Source organism: Phacochoerus africanus, chromosome X (assembly GCF_016906955.1).
Source record: "Phacochoerus africanus isolate WHEZ1 chromosome X, ROS_Pafr_v1, whole genome shotgun sequence".
Lineage (NCBI taxonomy): Eukaryota > Metazoa > Chordata > Mammalia > Artiodactyla > Suidae > Phacochoerus > Phacochoerus africanus.
The window spans coordinates 93,226,159-93,252,232 of record NC_062560.1 but is presented as its reverse complement, the minus strand read 5'-3'; the positions used below and the strand labels follow the sequence as shown (position 1 = coordinate 93,252,232).

General features: G+C 36.7%; 1 protein-coding gene across 4 annotated transcripts in view; it reads right to left on the bottom strand.

The window, feature by feature from the left end:
- Positions 1 to 26,074, bottom strand: part of COL4A5 (collagen type IV alpha 5 chain) — a 224,677-nt gene that overhangs the window by 32,482 nt on the left and 166,121 nt on the right. For all 4 annotated transcript variants that reach the window (XM_047764670.1, XM_047764671.1, XM_047764669.1 and 1 more), the window contains exons 31-37: positions 25,007 to 25,174; positions 23,813 to 23,902; positions 23,205 to 23,354; positions 21,156 to 21,254; positions 19,247 to 19,336; positions 18,718 to 18,857; positions 3,186 to 3,312 (exon numbers count right to left, since the gene is read on the bottom strand). In XM_047764670.1, the coding sequence (XP_047620626.1) occupies positions 3,186 to 3,312; positions 18,718 to 18,857; positions 19,247 to 19,336; positions 21,156 to 21,254; positions 23,205 to 23,354; positions 23,813 to 23,902; positions 25,007 to 25,174 (864 nt within the window). The remainder of the gene's footprint in view (positions 1 to 3,185; positions 3,313 to 18,717; positions 18,858 to 19,246; positions 19,337 to 21,155; positions 21,255 to 23,204; positions 23,355 to 23,812; positions 23,903 to 25,006; positions 25,175 to 26,074) is intronic.

The following is a 26,074-nucleotide window of genomic DNA, read 5'->3' as shown; positions in this document are numbered from 1 at the left end:
GCAGCTCTTCTATTCATTTCCTTAATGGTGTTTTTGATGAGCGGAAGAAGAGAAGAACTGAGTTTCTTTAAAATGAAAAAAGAAGTAGTATGGAGTTCCTGCTGTGGCTCTGTGGGTTAAGAACCCCACACAGTGTTGGTGAGGATGCGGGTTCAATCCTTGGCCTCACTCAGCAAGGACTGAAGTGGTGTTGGTGTTGCTGCAATCTGTGGCACAGGTTCCAGATGTGGCTTGGATCTGGTGTTGCCATGGCTGTGGTGTAGGCCTCAGCTGCAGCTCCAATTCAATCTTTAGCCCAAGAACTTTCATATGCCACAGGTATGGCCATCAAATAAATAAATAAAATAAAAAAATAGTGTGGAGCAGTTTGATACCTGTATGAAAAAAAAATTAACCTTGACCCCTAATCACACCATAAAACTATTATTATTTGAGACAGAACAGAAATGTAAACATAAAAGCTTAAACTGTAAAAATTATAGAAAAAAATTAGAATATTTCCATAAACTTGAGTATGCAAATATTTCTTTCATTTGTTTGTTTGTTTTGGCCACACCTGCAGCATGCAGAAACTCCTGGGCTAGGGATTGAACCTGCACCATAGCAGTGACAATAGATGTTTAACCCACTGAGCCACCAGGGAACTCTATACTTTAAAAAAAAATTCTTGAATAGGACACAAAAAGCACTAACCAAGAAAGAAGGGTAAGAAATAGGATTTTATTAAAATTAACAACTTTTGTTCATCACAGGACAGCTTTAGGAGAGTGAGAGGGAAATTTTAGAAGCTATTTGTGATACATGTATCTGACAAAGGACTCATATCCAGAATATATAAAAAAAACTACTCTAAAGTAATAAGAAAAAAAGCAAACAACTCATCAAGTAAGAGTAAAAAAAAAAAAAAACTTGGAACAGGCACTTCAAAAAAGATGCTATCCAAATGGCCAATAAGTACATGAAAAAGTGATTAATACTGGCATTTATTAGGAAAATGTAAATTAAAACTTCATTGAGATACCTCTATATACCCACCAGAATTACTAAAATTAAAAAGTGGAGTTCCCGTCATGGTTCAGCAGAAATGAATCTGACTAGGAACCATGAGGTTGAGGGTTTGATCCCTAGCCTCATTCAGTGGGTTAAGAATCCAGCGTTGCTGTGAGCTGTGGTGTAGGTCGCAGACGCAGCTCAGATCTGGCGTTGCTGTGGCTATGGTGTAGGCCGGTGGCTACAGCTCCGATTAGACCCCTAGCCTGGGAACCTCCATATGCCATGGGTGCGGCCCTAGAAAAGGCAAAAAGACAAAAAAATAAAATAATAAAATAAAATAAAATTAGACCGACAATGCCAAATGAGGTGAGAATATGGGCAACTGGACATTTCACAACACAAAGTATAAACCAGGAACTACCCATGAATATTCCATACATTGCAGGTGGGAATGTAATATATAAAACTCCTTTGGAAAACTGGTACTATTTACTAAAGTTAAATGTACCTATCCTATGATTCAGTAATTCTACTGTTTTATTTTTTTTGTAAGAGAAATGAGTACATACGTCCTCCAAAACACAAGTCAAAGAATGTTGATAGCATCTTTATTTTAATAGTCCCAAACTGGAAAACACCCAGAAGTCCATCAAGAAGAGAATGGGTAATTGATTATGGTTTATTTCTTCAATGGGATATTAGAGGGCAATGATTTAAAAAAAAAAGACTCCTGACAGGAAACAAGATAAATAAATCTTCACACATGATAAGTGAAAGAAGCTAGACACAAAGATATATACTATATGATATCATCTATGTGAATTTCAAAACCAGGTAAAAAAAATTTTTTGGAGTGCTTAACCGAGGGATATGGAAGTTCCCAGCCTAGGGGTCAAATCCAAGCTACAGCTGCTGGCCTACACCACAGCCATAGCGATGCAGGATCCGAGCCACATCTGCAACCTACACCACAGCTCATGGCAACACCAGATCCTTAACCCACTGAGTGAGGCCAGGGATTGAACCCGCATCCACATGGATACTAGTTGGGTTTTTTACCACTGAGCCATGATGGGAACTCCAAAAACAGGTGAAATTAATTGATGGTGATAGAAGTTATAGCAGTGGTTACCTGGGGGAGGCGGTTCACTGTGAAGTGGCACAGGTAAACTTCGTGGGGTAAAGGAACTGTTTTATATCTTGATATGCATGCTGGGTATATATACATACACACACACTCATTTATACTTTATAATAATTTATAATTATATATTTATTATTTTTTTTGTCTTTTTGGGGCACATGGAGGTTCCCGGGCTAGGGGTCTAATCAGACCTGTAGCTGCCGGCCTACACCACAGCCACAGCAACGCCAGATCCGAGCCACATCTGCGACCTACACCACAGCTCATGTCCTTAACCCTCTGAGCAAGGCCAGGGTTCGAACTTGCAACCTCATGGTTCCTAGTCGGGTTCATTTCTGCTGTGCCACCACAGGAACTCCTATAACTATATATATATATATATATACACACACACATTCATCTATAGTCTTGTATATGTTACTGTATCTATGCTATACTTCAATAAAAAGGTTAAGGTAAAGATAACCAAAGGTCTACTCCATCCATGCCACTGTGCAATCCAAAAAAAAGAAAAAAAAACAAAAAACAAAAAAGCAAACAAAATAAATACAAGCATAAACAGAGCAGATACTATAATAATCGAGTTCAGGCTACCTACTTGACTATAGTGTTAAGTCCCTTTGCTTGTATGACTCAGTCCTTGTCATTTTAGGGAACTGCATGATTGTTCTACCAACAGCTACCTCTGTGCCAGAGTACAACATTCTCAGAGACGTAGCAGCAGGCTAGGGCTTGGCAGTGCACATTATCACCTTCAAAAGAGTAAGGCCTCCGAACTGACTTGCAGCTAGCCGTCAGAGCTTGAAAAATGCTCCAGCAAAGTCTCTCTGCCCACGGGATATTGCCCTGTTGAGTTGGTAATGCCTAGTCTCATTTTATATAGAAGGACATTTGGGCCAAAAAACATTAAAATACTAGTTTGAGATTGTGTTGTTGGTCAGTATCTGATTAAGAAATAGAACCGAAGACGGTCAAATAAGAATTTGCTCTGTGACATGCGTTTGAGTTGATAAGGAGAGAAAGAAACATATAAGAAAAGTAATATTACCAGGGAATCCAGGAAGGCCTGGTTGTCCTTTTGCTCCAGGGGCCCCCGGTAATCCAGGCAAACCAGTATCTCCTATAGAACCTTTAACACCAGGGTTCCCCGGGTATCCAGGCAGACCAGGTTCACCCTAAAAGCATGAATAAAAAGATAAAATTGAGGTCTCTACGTAACTCAGATTGTATAACAACATAAAACTATTCATAGAGCTTTTACTGTATGTCAGGCACTCTGCTAAGTGCTTTACATAAATTGCTTCATTTAATCATCACAACAGCCCTTTAGTTAGGCTTCATCATCTCCATTTATAAATGAGAAAACTGAATCTTGAAGAACTCAACTGCCTAAGGTCTCTAGTAAGTAACAGAACTGGGATTAGAACCAAGGTCTATTAGAATTCAGAGGGCATCGTAGTTCCATTATATGTAGATGCATTATTCTCCTTAATCCTAACAACTCTATAAGAAAGATACTATTATTAATGCCATTTTACAGTGATGCAGCTCCTAAGTGGTGGAATCTGAACTTGGGTCCAGACAGCTTGATTTCAGAAGCTGTTATTGTCATCTGTAGTATGCTACAATAAAATTCATTGCTTAAAATAAGCATGTTAAACAATAACTACAGGAGGTTCTATTGCAAAAAGTCAATTTCATCTTAACATGAAGAAGAATATCGATTCTTCAGTGGACATCTCAAATCCCATTTCCTCCATGAGGACTTCCAGAACAAACAGAGCTTACCCTAAAAATTTAGAGTAGGTTCTTGTTTCATCATGTTTATAAGAGTTTCACATATGCTGGAGTTCCTGTCGTGGCTTAGCAGTAATGAACCAGACTAGCATCCATGAGGCCGTGGGTTCAATCCCTGGCCACATTCCATGGGTTAAGGCTCTGGCATTGCCGTGTGAGTTGTAGTTTAGGTCGCAGATGCGGCTTGGATCCCGAGTTGCCGTGACTGTGGCATAGGCCAGCAGCTGCAGCTCCGATTAGACCCCTAGGCTGGGGACTTCCATATGCCGCAGGTGCGGCCCTAAAAAGCAAAAAAGAAAAAAACGAGTTTCACATATGTGTGTCTTGATTCTTCAATTACCTAAGAAAGAAACGTCTTTGGGGTCAGGACAATTCATATATAAAACTTTTTGCTCAATGAACATTTGCACTGCATTCTTCTAATAAAGCTTTAGAAGAATTCATACCCATTTTCACAATTAAAATGTTTTCCCCAATAACAAGGAGAACATATGCCATGGCACTAAATCTACCACAGTGCTCACTGTTCTGCTTATAAGGACTGTGACCTCGCCAACAAAGTGTTCAACATCCTACAGGATACTTCCTTCTTCATTTAGTGCTTATGCTTGTCTCAAGATCAGTGATTTGTGACTCAAGTGTCTCTGCATTATGGGAAAACCTTTCTAAACTAATAGCTTTTCTCCTTATATCCCGTTTTTAAAAAACAATAAAAAAAAATCTTGGGCTGGAAATACATGCATTCTTGTCTGTACCCTTATAAACCATACACCTAGCAGATTTTGACACATAATAGGTATACAATTAAATTTTGGATTGAACCGATTCCATTTTATGTATTTATACAGAAGAGCTTTGAATGAACTATCACAATTCTTCTTGTTATTCATGATCCAATAAATGGCATTTCTACCTCAGTATTATAAAATAAGAAGAAAATGCCAATCTTCTGCTAATGGAAACCTGAAAGGCAGGAGACAAATTTCTGATTATTTATAATAAAGTATGCTAAATTCTACAAATAACTCCGACTTGTAATTTTAACCAGTACTTGTTCCCTAATACAGTTCTCCTTATTACCCTATGGCCCTACTCCCTCAGACTCAATACCTGCAAAAAGAAAGTAAATATATCACTAGGACTTCTGAAAAGGACGAAGATTTGCTAGTTCAGCTTTCATCTAAGCTCTTATTATTCATACACTTGAAGAAAAAAATAATGAGCTTCAAAAAATGTAAGCAAGGAGATATGAAAAGGAAGATAGTACTCAGAAAATCAACAAACTGGCCAGGAATCCTGTAAATCAGTCTGAGAAGAGAAAATCCTACTCTATTTACATTCTCAGCAAAAGTTCGACATGACTTGAATACACTTAAACCACAAATATCTACATTTATTCTAATGTCAAGCTTTGATATAATTCTTTTTAAAATTTAGATATAATTGACATATATTTGTTTCAGATGCACAATATAATGATTCGACATTGTTATGTATTATGAAATGATCATCACAGTAAGTCTAATTAATATCACTAAATACAGTTTAAAGCTTTTGCTCTTGTGATGAAAAGTGATGAAACATTTTAAGCATTTTTATTATATAATACAGTATTATTAATTATAGTCACCAGGCTGTATATTACATCCCCATGACTTAATTATTTTATTACTAAAAGTTGGTACTTTTTAACACCCTTCACTCATTTCATCTATCCCAACCTATCCCCACCTCTAGTAACCACCAATTATGTTCTAGTACTCATATGAGCTCAGTTGTTTGTTTTAGTGTTTTAATTTTATGTATTTTTATTTTTTTGCCTTTTTGCCTTTTCTAGGGTCACACCCACGGCACATGGAGGTTCCCAGGCTAGGGGTTTAATCCGAGCTGCAGCCGCCAGCCTACGCCATAGCCACAGAAACATGGGATCTGAGCTGCGTCTGCGACCTACACCACAGCTCCCGGCAATGCCGGATCCTTAACCCACTGAGCAAGGCCAGGGTTCAAACCCACAACCTCATGGTTCCTGGCCGGATTCATTAACCACAGAGCCACAATGGGAACTCCTTGTTCATTTATTTTTAGATTCCACATAAAAATGACACCATCATATGGTATTTGCCTTTCTCTGACTTATTTCACTTAGCATAATGCCCTCAAGGTCCATCTATATTAGCACAAATAGCAAGATTTCATTCATTTTTATAACCACTTCTTTATCCATCCATCAATGAACACTTATGTTGTTTCCATAGCTTGGCTACTATAAATAATGCTGCAATGAACATGGGGTGCAACTATGTTTTTGAGTCAGTGTTGTCATTTTCTTTGGATAAATACCCAGAAGGGGAATTGCTGGATCATATGGCAGTTCTACTTTTAATTTTTTGAGGAATATGGACACTGTTTCCCATAGCGGCTGAACCAATTTAACATTCCTACCAACAGTGTGCAAGGGTTCCTTCTCTCTACATCTTTGCCAGCACTTGTTATTTTTTTTAAAAAAATTTATGGCCACACCTGCTGCTTATGTAAGTTCCTGGGCCAGGAACTGAATCCAAGATGCAGCTGTGAGTTACACAGCAGCTGCACAATGCTGGATCCTTTAAGCCACTGTGCTGGGCCAGGGATCCAACCCTCACCTCTGCAGCAACCTGAGCTGCTGCAGTCAGATTCTTAACCCACTGTGCCAGAGCGGGAACTCCAACACTTGTTATTTTTTGTCCTTTTGATAACAGACATTCAAACAGGTGTGAGATGACATCTCATTGGGTTTTGATTTGAATTTTCCTGATGATTAAGTGATATAAGAACCTTTTCATGTACCTGTTGGCCATCTGTATATCTTTTTTGGAAAAATATTTATTCAGATTCTCTGCTCATTTTTAATCAGAATTTTTTTTGCAACTGAGTTGTATGAGTTCTTTATATATTTTGTATATTAACTCCAATCAGATAATATGATTTTCAAATATTTTGTCCTGTTCAGTAGGCTGCCTTTTCATTTTGTTGCTTTCCTTTGCTGTGCAGAATTTTAATTTGATGTAGTTCCACTGTTTTTTGCTTTTGTTGCCTCTGCTTTGTTGTCCAATTCAAAAACTCATGGCCAAGACCAATGTCAAAGAGATTACCACCTGTGTTTTCCTCTATAAATTTTATGGTCTCAGGTCTTATGTTTAACTCTTTGACCTACTTTGAGTTGATTTTTGTGTATGGTGTAAGACAGTGGTCTAATTTCATTCTTTTGCATGGGGCTGTCCAATTTTCTTAACACGTATTGAAGAGACTGTTCCTTCCTCACTGTATTTTCTTGGCTTCTCTATCATACTTTAATTGACCAAACATGTTTGGGTTTACTTCTAGGATCTCTATTCTGCTCCACTGATCTATGTTTTTGTGTGAATACTATACTGTTTTGATTACCATAGCTTCATAATATAGTTTGAAATCAGGGAATGTGATGCCTCCAGCTTTATCCTTCTTTCTCTTGATAACTATTTGGGGTCTTTTGTGGTTCCACACAAATTTTAGGATTGTTTGTTGTATTTTGTGAAGAATGACATTTGAATTTTATAGAATGCACTGAATCTACAGATTGCTTTGGTAGTAGGGATATTTTAAAGACATTAATTCTTCCAATCAATGAGCATGGACTATCTTTCCTTTTACTTGTATTGGCTTCAATTTCTTTCATTACTGTCTTATAGTTTTCAATGTTACAGGTCCTTCACCTTTTTGTGTGCATGTGCTTTCTAGGGCCACACCTGCAATATATGGAAGTTCCCAGGCCAGAGGTTGAATCAGAGCTGCAGCTGCCGGCCTATGCCACAGCTACAGTAACACAGGACCTGAGCCACGTCTAGCCTACACCACAGCTCATGGCAACACCAGGACCTTAACCCACTGAGTGAGGCCTGGTATTGAACCCGCATCCTCATGGATACTACTCGGATTTGTTTCTGCTGAGCCACAATGGGAACTCCCCCCATCACCTCTCTGGTTAAACTTATTTCTAGGTATTTTATTCTTTTTGATACAATTGTAAATTGAATTGTTTTCTTACTTTTTCATTCTGCTGGTTCATTATTAGTGTATGGAAACACAACAGATTTTTTAAAATATTGATTTGGTATCCTGTAAATTGACTGAATTTATTTTTAATTTTTTTTTTTAAAAACACAGATTATGTGATTTGGAAATAGCAGCAGTTTTACTTCTTCCTTTCCTATGTGATTGATTTTATTTCTTTTTCTCACCTAATTGCTCTGGCTAAGACTTCTAATGCTATGTTGAGTAAAAGTGGAGAGGTTGGGCATCCTTGCTTGTTCCTACTCTTAGACAAAAAGCTTTCAGCTTTTCATCTCTTAGTATGATGTTGAATGTGGGCTTGTAAAATGTGGCTTTTAGTTATGTTGTAAGGTATGTTCCCTCTGTATCCACTCTGTTGAAAAGTTTTTATATGTGGATGTTGAATTTTGTCCAATGCTTTTCTGCATCTATTGTGATATGATTTTTATCTTTCATTTTGTTAATGTGGCATATTATAGTGTTTGATTTGCAGATGTTGAGCCATCCTTGTACCTCTAGAATAAATTCCCATTGATCATGATTTAACCTTTTTATGCATTATTGAGTTTGGCTTGCTAATATTTTATCGAGGATTTTTTTCATCTATGTTTATCAGTGATGATGGCATGTAATTTTCTTTTTCTTGTGGCATCCTTGTCTGGTATTGGTATTGGGTAATGCTGGCCTCATAACATGAACTTTTAAGTGTTCCTTTCTCTTCTGTTTTTTAGAAGAGTTTGAGAAGGGTTGGTTTTAATTCTTTAACTGTTTGGTAGAACTCAGCAGTGAAGCTGTCTAGTTCTAGACTTTTTGTTGTTGGGAGCTTTGATGTAACTCTGAAAATGGAATATTGACCCCCTAATGAGTCAAATTTAACATTGTGAAGCTACCTAAGAAATACAGTAACACTGTAAGACTAAGAAGCTTTTTAACAAGCCTGAAACTAGAACTGCTTTCAAGGAAAGGTGACTGTGTTGTAATAACAGGTATTCATGTAGAAATAGGAGTCAAGTTGATATCTTTTTTGCTGTTAAAAATCAAATTTGTAATCTAAGAGTATCTAGATCATAGCCATTCTCTACTATCTTGTAGTAACAGCATTTTAACTTCCATCCAATGCTATAACCCAGAATAAAATATCAGGCTGGTTGCAATATACAGAATGGAAGACATCAAGGTTGGTGAAAAGTTAATACTGTTTACTGTGTTCCACTGTAAAACTGAAGAAGCACTGCCAATAAAAAAAAAAACAGAATGAGTTGAAAATATTAAATTGGATTGTTAGCTTTTTGTTGATGAGTTGTAGGAGTTCTTTACATACTCTGAAAATTAATCCTTTATCAGATATATGATTTGCTAATATTTCCTCCCATTCCTTTCATTGTCTTGAGTTCACTCACACTATTGATAGTGTCCTTGGATGTACAGATTTCAATTTTACGTAGTTTAATTTCCCTATGTGTCCTTTTTGCTTTTGTTTTTGGTATCATATCCAAGAAACCATCACCAAATCCAATGTCATGAAGTTTACCCTTCATGTTTTCTTCTAAGAGTTTTATAGGTTTAGGTCTTATGCTTAGATCTTTAACCCATTTTAAGCTTTTCACTATTTGTTGAAGAGATCGTACTTTTCCAGTTGAGTGGTCTTGGCAGCCCTGTGGAAGATTATTTGACCATATTTGTGAGGGTTCATGGCTGGGTTCTCTTTTCTATTTTGTTGGTTTATTTTTATGGCTTTATGCCAGCACTACATTGTTTTCATTGCTATATCTTTGTAATATAGTTTGTAATCAGGAAGTGTAATGCCTCCAGCTTTTTTCTTTTTCAGATTTTTTTTTTTTCCTGTTCAGGATCCCTTGAGGGTCTGTGTATTTTTTGGATAAATTTTTCTATTTCTGAAAAAAATGTGATTAAGAAGTTGATGGGAATATGTGTTGAATCCATAGATTGTTTTGGGTAGTATGAATATCTTAACAACACTGTCTTCTTTTTTTTTTTTAAACAACACTGTCTTCTAATCCATAAATATGGGATGCTTTTCTGTGTATTTGTCTTCTCTAATTTACTTTCACATGTTTTCTAGTTTTCAGTGCATGAGTCTTTCATTGCCTTGGTTTGGTTTATTCCCAAGAATTTTATATATTTTTTGATGTTATTATAAATGGAGATGTTTTTGTAATTTCCTATTTTAGGATTGTTCTTTGTTAGTGTACAAAAACCAACTGATTATCACACCGTGATTTTTATCCTCCAACTTTGAATTTATTAGTTTTTAACTAATTAGATTTTCATGTGGAATCTCTATAGAATTTTCTATATATAAGATTATGTCACCTATGAACAGAGATATTTTTGCTTCCTCTATTCTAATTTTGATGCACTTTATTTTTTTTCTTGTACAATTCCTCTGGCTAGGACTTCCAGTATTATGTTTAATGGAAGTAGCTAGAAGGTCCATCCTTGTTTTTTTCCTGATTTAGAGGACAACCTGTACTTGTTTTTTACCATTCAGTATGATATTAGCTGGGGGGTTTTCATATATGGCCTTCATTACGTTCAGGTAGTGTCCTTCTACTACTAGTTCATTGAGGTTTTTTTTTTTTTTTGGTCTTTTTGCTATTTCTTGGGCCGCTCCCACAGCATATGGAGATTCCCAGGCTAGGGGTCCAATCGGAGCTGTAGCCACTGGCCTACGCCAGAGCCACAGCAACGCGGGATCCGAGCCGCGTCTGTGACCTACACCACAGCTCATGGCAACGCCGGATCCTTAACCCACTGAGCAAGGACAGGGATTGAACCCGCAACCTCATGGTTCCTAGTTGGATTCGTTAACCACTGCGCCACGACGGGAACTCCTTTTTTTTTTTATTTTTAATCATAAAATGGTACTGAATTTTGTCAATACTTTAACTGCTTCGATTGTGATGATCATGTGGGTTTTTCCTCTCATTGTGTTAATGTGATGCATTACATTAATGATTTTTGCATGTTGAACCATTCTTGTATTCCAGGAATAAATCTCACTTGATTATGGTGTACTTGTGTTTTAATATACTACTGAATTGTGTGTACAAGTATTCTGTTAAGAACTTTTACATCAATATACATAAGAGATATTGGCCTATAGTTTTCTTATGGTCTTGGTCTGGCTTTATAATCAGAGTAATGCTGGCATCACAGTTTGGAAGTGCTCTCTCCTCTTCAATTTTTCGAAAGAGCTTGAGAACAAACGGTGTTAATTCTTTCTTAAATGTGATATAGAATTCACCACTAGAGGCAACTGGTTCTGGGCTTTGCTTGTTGGGGAGGTTTTTCTATTACTTATTCAATCTCCTTAGTAGCTACAGGTTTATTCAGAAAAATCTATTCTTTTAGATTCAATCTTGGTAAACTGGGTGTCTTTAGGAATTTGTCCACTTCAAAGTTATCTAATTTGTTGTTGTGCACTTGTTCATAGTACTCTCATAATCCTTTTTATTTCTGTGAAACTGGTGATAATGCTCCCTCTTTCATGTCTACTTTTAGCTATTTTTGAATCTTCTTTTTTTTTCTCTCTCTTAGCCAATCTAAAGGTTTTTCAATTTTGCTCATGTTTTTGAAGAACCAATTCTTGGTCTTAACTATTTTTTCTATTGTTTTTCTTTTATACTGTATGTATTTCTGCTTTCATCTTTATTATTTCCTACCAGCTTTAGGTTCTTGAGTTTGTTCTTTTTCTACTTCCTAAATGTGTAAAGCTAAATGGTTGATCTAGAATCATTCCTCTTTAATGCAAGCATTTACACTATAAATCCCTCTCTTAGTATTTATTGCTTTTGATGGAGCCCATAAGTTTTGGTATGTTGTGTTTTCTGCTTGTCTCAGGATATATATTTTAATTTCCTTTGTGTCTTCATCTTTGTCCTACTTGTTGTTAAGAGTATGTTCTTTATTTCTACATATTTGTAAATTTTCCAGGTTTCCTTTTGCTGCTATTCCTAGTTTACATTCTATTGTAATTAGAAAAGATACTTTGTATGGGTTTAAATATTTTAAAATTTATTGAGACTTACTTTGTGGCCTAACATATGATCTATTCTGAAGAATGTTTCTTGAGTATACATTTAAAAAAATGTATACTCTGCTGTTGTGGGATGGTATGTATAGGTCTGTCAGGCCCACCTGACTTTGTTCATTTAAAAATTGGTCTATTTTCTTTTTCATCGAATTACAAGAGTTTTTAAATATATATTCTGGATGCAAATCTCTTATCTGATAGATAATTTGCAAATATTTTCTCCATTTCTGTGAGTTGTCTTTTCACTTTATTGACGCTATCATTTGCAGCACAAAATTATAATGTAGTTCAATTTAATTTTTCTTTGGTTGTTTGGCTTTTGGCATTATATCTAAGAAATCATTAATCTAACTCAAGGTCATGAAGATATATCATGTTTTCTTCTAAGATTTTCTGCTTGTGAATTTCAGCAAAAATGCTATCCAGGATTATGACAGGGGATTGTTTTGAGTGTATAGTATGATTCTATTTTAAGAAGGATTAATGGAGGTTAGAAACCTTATGCCACATCAAAAGAATACTGTCATTAAGTTTAAGTGTTGTATAAATCTTAGATACCATCCAGTCCACCTATCTCATCTTGGAGACAAATATTCTTTACAGAGTGCATTATAATTTACAAAAGTTTTTTTTTTTAATCTAATTGAAGCCTCGATATGCACAATACATGGGGTAATTTTTCTATTTCACTAATAAGCAATGAAAATACAGAAGAATTAAGTGACTTATAAAGTCATATAGACAGATTCAGGACTCAAACTTCTGCCTATTGATTCCCTGTCCAGGGTTTGCACTGTATTATATTAATTATGATTTTTGACTAACAAGGACACTATCTCATAAATTGCCTCATTTGTAAAACAAACTACCATCTGACCTTTTAATGCTACCCTTATTTCTTAACAACTCACTAACTACAGAATTTTTCTTATACTTGGCATCCCCTAATCATACTATTATGTTTCCTGAAATTTTTATTCTAATCTTCCTTTATAATATATGCAGATACTCCTTATTTTGCACAGTAGTATGGGACTATAAAAATGAAAATGCACAATGAAACCACATAAAGAAATTTTAAAAATCAATGGGAACAATCCTTGTTATAGCCTGACTTGCCTTCAGTAACTATTGTGTAAGACAGTTGGTATTGTGATAGTCTAACATTCCAAAAAATAATAATATATATTTATGGGAAACTCATATACTTCACTGACTTGTTTACAGGTGCTGTAAAAAAAGCATGGTTCTCCTTCAAAGAGAAAAATTAGTAAAGAATAGTATTGCCAAAAAAAAAAATCAATGGGGAAAATATGACCATTCCATGACCTTTAAAAGTTTTTCTTGGAGTTCCTTTGTGGCACAGTGGGTTAAGGATCTGGTGGTGTCACTGCAGTGGCTTGGGTCCCTGCTGTGGCATGATTCAATCCTTGGCTCAGGAACTTCTACATGCTGTGAATATGGCCAAAAAATAAAATAAAGGTTTTTCTCAAAACATTAAAATCCTTCTTCATGGCAACTATACCTGTAGAGAGTAAAGTCATATGCAGCTCATTTCATCTTCACTAGCTCTCTTGGCTGCACATCTAAAGTCTCTCAAATGGTGGCAGTGTCAACATTCCATTGGTTGGCTATTTTATCTCTAATTCCATTTCCATTTGATTTTTCACTTCTAGTGCTATCGTCTTTCTTTTCTTTTTCCTTTTTATGGCCATACCTGTAGCATATGGAAGCTCCCAGGCCAGGGGTCGAACTGGAGCTGCAGCTGCAGGCCTATGCCACAGCCACAACAACATTGGATCCAAGCTGCATCTGCGACTTATGACGCAGCTTGCAGCAATGCCAGATCCTTAATCCACCGAGTGAGGCCAGGGATTGAACTCACATCCTCAAGGACACTATGTTGGGTTCTTAACCTGCTGCACCACAGTGGGAAATCCAGGTTTAGGATTTTTAATAACTAGTCACTTTTTAAACTGCACTTTCATAATGTTTGGTCAATTTTCTCTTTTGAGTATCCATTTTTGTTAAATTTCAAGTTGGTTTATCAATGAGAGACAGAGGCAACACATTTCCAAGCTTTGCTGTCAATGTAAGATGGGAACAAGAGTCACAGTGAATAATCACTGACAGCATTTGAAAGAAGTGAAATGACTGTTCCCTGATCATGTTGCACAACAGTTATTTACATAGTGGTTTATGGACTGAAGAGGTAACATACCACAGTAACTTAAATTTGAACCACATTGTTGTGGACTGATGTCATTTAACTAAATTGTGGTTACAAACTTGTGCATATCAGAATTGTGCAAAGCCAATTAGAACTAAGCAGTAAAATCTTTATTTTTTAATGTATGACCATTTTGAGATAAACTAATACCACCTTAAAGAAACAACAGGATACTTCAAATACATGATTTCCTGGTTCTACCAGCTCTGCGAGTATTCAAATTTGGAGTAGAATTTGCTTACTGAAATATACTTCTAGGCTGCATAGAAAAACTAAAAGTTAAACTCTTGCTTGAAGAACTGAATATTCTGTGGACATTGGCCAACTGAAACATGTTTTTCTAATGCCATCCAATATAATTTCAGAGATGAGTTATTATGGTAATCTTGGCTCCATTATATGAATGTTAAAATTCACTCAGTCTAGAAAAAAATGAAAACAAATTTATAAAATCTGTAAAATGGAATTTCAAATCAATGAGTAAAGAATGGAGTTTGTAAAAAATGAGTTTGGGTCCTTTGGATAATTTATTTGGAAAAAAGTATAGTTTCACCTGAACACTTAATTCATACTAGCCTCCTTTTTATTTCTGAAAATGTCAAGGTCTTTGAATGAGTCACCCCCTCACTGCATGAGGCCACCTGATCAATTGTTATCAGAGAAGATTTTCCTTACTACCCTACTTTACTGTATTTATTTATTTACTTTTTGCTTTTTAGGGCCGCACCCACGGCATACGGAGGTTCCCAGGCTAGGGGGCAAATCGGAGCTGTAGCCGCTGGCCTATGCCACCACCACAGTAATACGGGATCCCAGCCGCATCTGCAACCCAAACCACAGCTCACAGCAATGCTGGATCCTTAACCCACTGAGCAAGGCCAGGGATCAAACCCGCAACATCATGGATACCAGTCAGATTCGTTATCGGTAAGCCACGATGGGAACTCGTCTACTCTATTTTAAAATGTAACATTTCTCAGCAATTCTTACCCCCAAGCCTTGCTCTAATTTCACCATGCCTTCTAACATAAACTTATTTATTTTGTTCATTGATGAGATATAAGCTCCATGCAGGCAGTGAAACTGTTTCACTCATGCTCTATCTCTAGCACTTAAAATAGTACCTGGCATATGGTACATACTCAAAAGACATTTTTTATTTTTTTATTTTTATTTTATTTTTTTGTCTTTTTGCCATTTCTTGGGCTGCTTCCGCGGCATATGGAGGTTCCCAGGCTAGGGGTCTAATCGGAGCTGTAGCTGCCAGCCTACGCCAGAGCCATAGCAACACGGGATCCGAGTCACGTCTGCGACCTACACCACAGATCACGGCAACGCCGGATTGTTAACCCACTGAACAAGGGCAGGGATCGAACCCGCAACCTCATGGTTCCTAGTTGGATTTGTTAACCACTGCGCCATGACGGGAACTCCATTTTTTAAATGAATAACATTTGCTTATGTAAAAATGTTAAACTTCTACATGGCAAAATGCACAGTAAATGCCACTGTAATACAAACAACTGACTGGGAAAAACTTTTTGCAACATATATAATAGACAACAGATGCATCTTCGCTGTTTATATAGTACTCCTACAAATCAACAGGAAATATATAACCAAGTCCCCTCCTAAAAAATGAAGCAAAGAATATGAATAGACATTTTGACGAGGAGATATACATATAAGGAATCTCACTGGGAATCAGGAAAATATGCATTTAAACAATGATACACTACATTTTACCTATTAGATTGACAAAATTAGAAAGATCAAAGTACCCAATATTTGTAAAATGAGAAGAAAACAAAAAATTTCTTACATTGATCAAGGGAGTGTCAAGCAGTACTATTTAATTAGGAAAATTCGCCAGTAAATATCTATATTAAAAATGCATATGTACACTGGGTTCCAGCAACTCTACTCAGAATTTATTCTATAGCAATAGTTATCAAATAATTTTAAGATATATATGTATGTAAGATATGGACACGAATCTTCAGTGTTTATAACCACAAATATACAGAAACAACTTCAGTGCTCATAAGAGGTCAAATTACTTATGGTTAGCCGACACCAAAAAATACTCTATAACTATGAAAAAGAATGAGTCATATATTTATCAGCTGATAAAGTTTCCTAAAATTTCTTAAGTTATGACCAGTAGGTTCAGAGCAGATACATAGTATGATTTCATGTATGTAAATAAAAACATAAAAACACTACCTTTGAAAGATGCAACATCATTCCATGAGGAGAAAATGTTTCCAATTACAATTATGTTTCCCATTGTAAGATGCACCTCAGTATCAGAGGTTTTGACTGTAAAAAGTTGATTCTCAAAAATGATGTAGTATCTATCATATACACATTCGTATATATGCACAAAAAGCCTTTTCTAGACAAGTACATGAGGAACGACTAAAAGTGGTTACCTTGGGGAAGAACTGTGGATTTGACATACGTAAATGTGTGGACAGAAGACTTCTGATTTTACGTCATTTCACACAGATTGATTTTTTTGTTGAGGTAACACTGATTTATAACATACACGTAAGTTTCATGTGTACAACATGATATTTCTTTTTTTTTTTTTTTGTCTTTTGTCTTTTTGTTGTTGTTGTTGTTGTTGCTATTTCTTGGGCCGCTCCTGCGGCATATGGAGGTTCCCAGGCCAGGGGTCGAATCGGAGCTGTAGCCACCGGCCTACGCCAGAGCCACAGCAACGCGGGATCCGAGCCGCGTCTGCAACCTACACCACAGCTCATGGCAATGCCGGATCGTCAACCCACTGAGCAAGGGCAGGGACCGAACCCGCAACCTCATGGTTCCTAGTCGGATTCGTTAACCACTGCGCCACGACGGGAACTCCGCAACATGATATTTCTATACACTACCGTGTGCTGGTTGATTTTTTAAAAATCAAACTAGTTTGTTACTCTTCATATAAAAACTTGAGATCAGCATTTAAATGCATTTATGTTTTGACCTAGCAGTTTCACATCTAGGATTCTCTACCATATAAATAATCATACATGTATCCACAGATATGTGTAAGAATGTTCGTTATGGTATTATTTTACAACAAAAGTGGGATATCATGTAGCCATTAAAAAACAATGTACAATGACAAAGAAAATTAATATATACTGAAAGAAGAAATATCGAGACATTAAATGATAAGGCAACATATAGAATAGTGTGTGTTATGACTCTACATATGTATAATGTGTAGAAAACTCCAAATTCTGTGTGTGTGTATGTGTGTACACAGATGTATGCATATATAGAGAGAATGCACAAGGGAGTCAAAGGATATACAGACCAGCTATTAACAGTGGATTCCTATGGGAACAAGCATGGAATAAAGGAGACATTTTATAAAGGAGAATTCCACTTTTACCCTTGATAACTTTGTATTACTATTTTTAGTAAAATATGCATTCACGTATTACTGATAACATTTAAATAGAAAAGAAAAAATAAGATTCATTTCAATGAACTATACACAGTTAATCTGCAATTCATATGTGAAAATTTCTCTATTCTTACAATAAGGTGATTTACTGGGCAATCAAACCATAGCCTTTTTGTATACTATTAAAAAAGAAATTATCTTTAAAACATTATTCAATAAACTCTTAACTCAGTAGGAATGTTCACTAATTCCATGGAAGCTGAGTAACACAATTCCTTTTCGAACACTCAAGTTTTATATTGTGACGGAATGATTAAACATTACAAGACAAACAATTCACTGGAAGAAAATACTTGAAATGTATGTAACAGACAAGGGATGCATCTCTACTAGTTATAAAATACTTCTGCAAATCAACTGCAGTTGTTACTTTTTTCACAATATTTTATCAAATATTTGTGAATCCAGTGATTCCAAAACAAGTTCTAAATCTGATTGCTTGAGAAACACCTCCAAAATTTTCACACTGACTAGTGTGGAAGACCAATGCCTGAAATACCAGGGGCATAGAGGGCTATGTTAAAACTATTTTTGGAGAACTACCTCAGATATGCAGTTAAGAATAATACTGCACTTTCATCAATGTGAGGAGTTACTGTGCTTATAAACTTCTTCAAATTAGTTAATAATAACATTAGGACAAAGACCAACTCCATGACCAAAAAGGAAAAGAAAGCCCAAACTAGGCCAAAATATGCCTTTGGGTTACTGAAACATACTCAGATATTAATATAGAGAGAAAACAAAGAAATAAGAAAGACCCCCCCCCCTTTTTTTGGACTGGCTACCAACTCTAAAACACACAAGAGAAAAAAAAAAGAAGGAATGAATTTCTTGCCCAGAATTATACCATATCATTCGATAGTTTGTTTAAGGAAGAATTAGGAATGAGCACAGTGTTGAAGAAAAACAACATCTGCTCAGGCATGTGCCTGAGTAGGAAGGATTACCTTTGGGCCAGGAAGACCTGGAAGACCAATGCCTGAAATACCAGGATCACCTTTTTCTCCTTTCTGTCCAGGTAATCCTGGGGAGCCGGGTTGTCCAGGAACTCCAGGAGATCCAAGAGACCCTTTTGCACCCTGAGGGCCTGTTAAAAACATGGAACATGTGGTCTTTTACAAAATACTGTTTGTGGGATATACATGATGCACATGACCAAGCAAAAAGATTTTTTTAAAAGAATTCTGCAAATTCTGATTGACAGAATGAAGAGCTTTACAATCAAGATTATACAAAAGCCTTTTTATAAGGGAAGTTTAAGTGAAAGGGGGTATAGCTTGGGGGGGGGGTAATTGGAAGTTTGTAAATTCTTTCTAGTGCTCTGTCTCTTAATTCCTACTTCAAATATTTGTGTATGATTGCCCTAAGATGTTGGCTCAGTTTGATTCTATCAATATCAGTCTCTTTTCTGATAACAAAGATAGTGAGCTATCTTCCATTAACGGAACTAAATATTCGGGAGCTTTTATCACTCACCTGGAAAACCCATATCACCTATGTTTCCTTTAAGTCCAGGAGGTCCTGTAAGTCCTGGCTTCCCAGGGAGACCAGGGTTACCCTTGGGACCTAGAAAAGTCAAATTGGTAAAATAACATAAGTCAGCAGTACTAGGGTTGCCTGGTTTCCTGGAAGGGGTTGTAATTCAAATGCAAGCATAGAATTGAATGGATCAAATCGTAATATCAGATTGTGTTCCAAAGATCTAACTCAGCATAAAATAGGCAAAAGTTACATACGAAATCTCCTAAGGAACCTATTATGATATAATCATAGTAATAGAGGTCTCCTAATATAAATCTATTTTTTAAAATACAAAAATTTCACCAGGACACATTTTTACGCCAACACTATTCCAATCACACTAAGTCTTATTTGCGTATGTATATAACTACCTTCCTGTATTTATCACAGATAAATACAACATAAAGAGACTCTTTTTAAAAGAGTCAGAAGTGTCTTTCTCTTGTAGGGCATGATTATGTGAGGCCAGGAAGAGGAAAGTGGCACCCTGTCAATGATAACCCTCAGCACATTAGGCCACAGACACCATCATCCCCAATAATCATGGGCTGCTGTGTTTACATATTCTTCCCAGAGCTTAGGTGCTTGAGCTCTGTGGTGTCACTTAGGTATTTTCTAAGGACCACAACTTGCCTTAAATATTATTTTATTTTTTCTTTCACACTGACTTCCAACCGGGAGAAGAGAATGCATAGTATGCCAAAGCTAGAAAAGGAAAGATTCTCTCTCTCTCTCTCTTTTTTTTTTTTTTTTGTCTTTTGTCTTTTCGGGGCTGCACCCGCGGCATATGGAAGTTCCCAGGCTAGGGGTCTCATCGGAGCTGTAGCCACCAGCCTACGCCAGAGCCAGAGCAATGCCAGATCCAAGCTGCATCTGTGACCTACACCACAGCTCACGGCAATGCCGGATCCTTAACCCACCGAGCGAGGCCAGGGATCGAACCCACCACCTCATGGTTCCTAGTCAGATTTTTTTTCTGCTGCGCCACAATGAGAAGTCCAATTTTCTCTTTTTAACTACTTCGAGGTAATGTAGTACAGAGTTCAGAGCAGAATAACTGACTTAAAGGGCTCTGACGAGGACGGAGACCAGCTGCTCTATTCCTTGGCAGCCCAACTGCTATCATTAGCCCACATTATCCTCCATCATGCTCCATCGGCCCTAAAATGCCTTGAGAAGCAGCAACCAAGAGTTTTATTATAAATATAAAAAGAAAATCCATGTTAACTATAAGAGTGATTAATGCTATAACAGATTACCAAGGTAGGTTGTGAAATTTTTATCCCTAGAAACTTGAAAAAAATAGAATTGGCAGCCACGGTATAATGATTGATTTACCGGAAGGCAAAGAACTGAAAGGGTGATTTTTTTTTTTTTTAGCTACTCAATTTTTAAAAATTTTTAATTAAAGTATAGTTGATTTACAATGTTGTGTCAATTTCTGCTGTACAGCAAAGTGACCCGGTCATGCATACATATATATACATACTTTTTGGCATACTGTCTTCCATGAAAAGGGTGAATTCTTTAGGCTCCTACGAGATAACTGTCTTATTTACCTATGTTGCGAGATATATAAATAAAACACAGCATCTTACTTGGATGTACTTCTGATTCTGTGTACACTCTGCTGCCACAAAGAGAAGAAACTGAACAAAGGAAAATATCCTACAAATCTTTTCTGTTGACACTTGGGCCACTTGGCAATATTTCTGCTAAAGGAGAGCTGCACATCTCAGTAGCTATCCAAGCATATTGCCATGACCAGATCCAAAATACCCTTGCATATGATAAATACATAATTATTTTGTTCCAGGGCTCAGGATCTGCCATCTATTTGCTACAGGTGGTTTATCATACTTACCCGATGGTCCTGGTAATCCAGGTTGTCCACGCAATCCAGGTTGCCCTGGGTCTCCAGGCAAACCTTGATAACCTTTAGGCCCTGAAACTCCAGGAATACCTTCCAAGGATGAGTATAAGAAAGACAAGTTAGGTTGATATCATTAATCCATTAGAGAAATGTTGCGAAGCAAGCTACTTAAACTCTGAAATATAGGAACCAGCGATATTCTGACATACTATGAACCAGTGACACTGGACCCACTAAACTCCCCCACTTTGCATTTTGCTACCATTACAAAATTCAGACCACACAATACTTAAATCACTTTTCTCTTTGGGCCTCAGTTTCTTATACTATAAAATAAAGGAGTTTGAAAAAAAAATGAAAATATTGAAAATAAAAGTAAATAAAATAAAATAAAGGAATTGAGGCAGATTATTTCTAAGCTATTTCTGAGATTCTACTCTATCTTTAAAAACCCTATATTAGAGGCAAATACAGTTTACTGCCTGGATTTTGCAGAAGGCAAAATGGAAAAAGAAGAGAAGCCCTTATAAGACTAAGTAAAAAAAGATATCTCATTTTAACAATAAAAAATTAGGTGGCCTCTTTTATGACTAAGTGCAGAACTACAGTAATGTCTTAAAAAACTTTTTTGAGGAGAAATCCTACCGAGTCCTGCTCCAAGGGAAACTTATAGCATCTGTGTACACACACACCTGCACAAACACACACATGCACACATGGACTGACAATAGTAATGGTTACGACGCAAAAAGAGTCACAAACTTTACTATGCAACCTGCAAATAAACATAGCTAGTTCTAAAGTTCCATGTCAAAGGCAAGGCTATTCTATGTAGATTGAATGGTAGGTACTTTATTATTTATTTGTGCTTATTCGGTTTTTCTAATGCTTTGCTATATGTTATACTTTCATAAAAAGAAAAAATTTAATTTTAAAAATCAATGTTATACTTTATACCTTATTTGCTTCCAGTTAAATAACTATGATAAGACAGTTGTTCCCTAGATCTACTTTCAGTGACTTCCCTCAGGGCTGAGCCTGGCTGTTCATAGTCCAATACTTGTGTATCCTGCCAAGGTAGAATAACAATGAACCATACTTAAAAGCCTTAAGGATGATATGGATATCAAAACGCTGCAGGGCAACAATGTACCATTCATCCTCATCTGGTTTCAAATATTTTTACAATGATCTTTATTTTTTCCATTACAGTTGGTTTACAGTGTTCTGTCAATTTTCTACTGTACAGCAAAGTGACCCAGTCGCGCGCGCGTGCGCACGCACACACACACACACACACACACCCCTTCTTTTTCTCACATTATCCTCCATCACGCTCCATCACAAGTGACTAAATATAGTTCTCAGTGCTGTCCAGCAGGATCTCATTGCTTATCCACTCCAAAGGCAATAGTTTGCATCTATTAACCCCAGATTCCCAGGGGAAAAAAGTTGAAAGGACCAGCAAATTTCTCAAACAATGAAATCAGTTTTCCAAGTAATTCTGGCTATATCTCCGTTTTCTCTTGACCACATCCTATACTATGTTCTGGAAGGCCTGAAAGTGACTAAAACTGTTTTAAAACTTCATAGCTTATGATACATAAACTATAAAGAAAATACTCAAACAAAAGTTGATCAGTAAAACAGTACAAATCAGTGAAAATTAATTTTCATTACCAAAATTTGATACACTTAATGACTTTTGTTGGTGAATCCTGGATTACAAGTCACTTTTCATGCTATTAAAAATTAAAATTAAGAGTTCCCGGCATGGCTCAGTGAAACAAATCTGACTAGGAACCATGAGGTTGTGGGTTCAATCGCTGGCCTCGCTCAGTGGCTTGGATCTGGCGTTGGTGTTGCTGTGGTGTAGGCCAGTGGCTACAGCTCTGATTCAATCCCTAGCCTGAGAACCTTCATATACTGTGGGTGCAGCCCTAAAAAGCAAAAGATTAAAATAAAATAAAATAAAATAAAATAAAATAAAATAAAATAAAATAAAATAAAATAAAAATGCATGTATACCAGGAAACATACCTGGTAGGCCAGGGTCTCCTTTCTCTCCTTTTGAGCCCAGCAGATCTGGATCCATTGGTCCAGGAAGGCCTGGAAGGCCAGGCTCTCCTTTGCTACCTTTTTCTCCTGCAGGTCCAGGAAATCCTGGCTGACCCTGCAAACCATCATCACCTAAACCCAACAGATGTGAGGAAGACAGCAGATCAGATTCATCCATCCAGGATTAAAGTATGTAAGTATTATTCATGTGATACATGGTTGGGTAGGCCACTGCCCACCCACTTATGTACCTTATTCATTGTCTATAAATAACTTGAGCTCACACACGCTTTTACACTCAAATGACAATCCCTCTTTCTTCTGCAATTCTTTGACAATTATAGAAACTGTAAAGAAGTCAAAACAACCCCTATATTTTGTTATTTTGAGCTAAGCACTTACCATGTTTCATAGTATTCAAACTGAGCGTGCCACTAAACTGAAAACAGGGCTTATTTAAATGTTATGTTGCTTAGAAAGAAAATACAAGTGTTCATTTGAAGCAGTCAAATCAAAATATTCTGTACTGACATAAAGCAATATTTAATTTTCTTTCTTTTATACATCTGCCAGAAAACTCTGAATATTACCTTTGAGACCAGGAACACCACTCCTGCCAGGAATTCCCAAAGGTCCTGGAGGGCCTGGAGGTCCCATCATACCCATTTCGCCTTTGGCACCTTTGAAGAATATCAGTAAGTAATTTTTATCTTTCCTTGACCTTGGAAAGATAAAAGATAAATTTTAAGATGTCATTTGGAAAACTATTGAGAATTGGAGGGAAGGCACTAAGTCTTAGCCCTTTTCAACTATTGTAATCTTACTGAGTGTTGCCTGTATCACTGTGGTAGTTAATTCCTAAAGATGGTCCCAAAATGAACCACACTTCCCAGTATACACAGCCTTGTGTAGTCTTTTCCCCTTGAATTTGGGATCACTATGCCTTACCCTTGACTAAGTGACACTGTATGACTTCTAAGACTAGATCATGAGAAGTCTTGCAGCTTCCACACTCACTTTCAGTTTTGGGGATTCTCTGCTTTGTTTTTGTTTTCCTTTTTTTTTGAGGGGGGATCTTTTTTATTGCTGCATCTGCTGCATTTGGAAGTTCCTGGGCTGGGGTCAAATTGGAACTACAGCTGCCAGCATCCACGACCTACGCCACGGCTTGTGGCAATGCTGGATCTTTAACCCATGAGTGAGGCCAGGGATTGAATCAGCATCCTTATGGATACTAGTTGGGTTCTTAACCTGCTGATCCACAATAGGAACTCCCAATTCTCTCTTTTGGAAGTCAGCTGCCCTGAAAGGAGAGCAACTACCCTGACACTACCATAATGTGAAGAGCCAAAGCTGTGTGAAGAGGCACTATGGATAACGAGATACCATGTGAAGAGGCCAAGAAACACTCAGGGGTCAGAAGTGCCATGCTGGAAGCAGATCCTTCACCCTCAACAACTCGAGCTGATGTCATGTGGATCAGAGATGAACAATCCTGTTACACCATCCCTTCAATCCTAATCCCCAAAATCTTGAGCAAAATTAAAAGGCTTATTTACATCATTCAATTTGAGGGCTATGTGTTACACAGAAATGTGTAACTGAAGCTCTCACAGAGAAAAAGTGTAATGCAAATAGCAAATATAGTTCCCTGCAAAAGACATTTGACACTTTTTCTTAAAGGATAGTGTCAATCCAGAAAAGTACAACCAGAGAATAATATACCAGAATCATATTAATTTTAATCTCCTAAATCCCCAAAGAGGGAAGAATAAATAAATTACCTGGAAAGCCAGAGGCACCTGCTTTTCCTGGGATCCCTGGTGATCCTGGGGGTCCCATAGGACCTGGTGCTCCAGGAATCCCTGGACTGCCTCTCTCACCAGGGGGTCCTGGGACATCAAACCCAGGAGGCCCTGGATCCCCCTTCTCTCCTGGTATTCCATGCAAGCCTAGTTAATACAAACCAATATTAACAGAATACAAACCAATATTAACAATAATAGCAGTTAATACAAAGAAATATTAACTTAATATTGAAGATGTTTTAAGAGATGTATTTGGCTATTTTTCTAGCAAACAAGTGAAAAAATCCTGTATTATAATAAATCTAACAGTGAGTTAGAGATACTTTTGACATCATGCGCACAAAATGATCTAACAATAAACACTTAGGATTTTCAAGCATATTTCTCTAAGAAAGTGCTTCTGAAATTGTTTCTGGTGAAAGACCAATCTGTTCTTAACTCCTGGTCCATCATGGACTATTTTTTTTTAAATAAAATACAATAAACATTACTAAAAAAACATTAAAATAAAAAACCAAAGACAGACAATATAGAATCCTACCTTTTGGTTATTATATTAAACAAATAAAATTATACTGTCAGATTGCTGTAAAAATTTCTAAATACTTACTCTTTATTTCTTCCAATTCCAATGAAGACTGGTAACAAACAAATACTGGTTCATTGAACGCACTTGGATTTGCATTGCTCTAAGGTATTATAAATAACTGGGATATAGTTCCATGAAAGATTATTTACTGAATAAGTCAGTTACACAGGCCCTTTTGACTTTATTTTGGCTTTGTTTTACATGTTGTTTTAATAATACATTACTATTAGTTTTTGTTGTTAACTTCTGTTTCTCAGTAATCCAGCCAGGATTTTACAGAAAAAATATGACACTGCAAAAATATTTAGCCTTAGTAAGTTTCTGTAAGACTGAAATACTCCAGAAAACAAAGTGATTAAAAAAGAATATGCATAGTGAAAAGAATTACACTACAAATGTGGTGCAAGTTCCCACCCCAATACCTATCAGTTCATGACATTTTAAGTCAATACTGT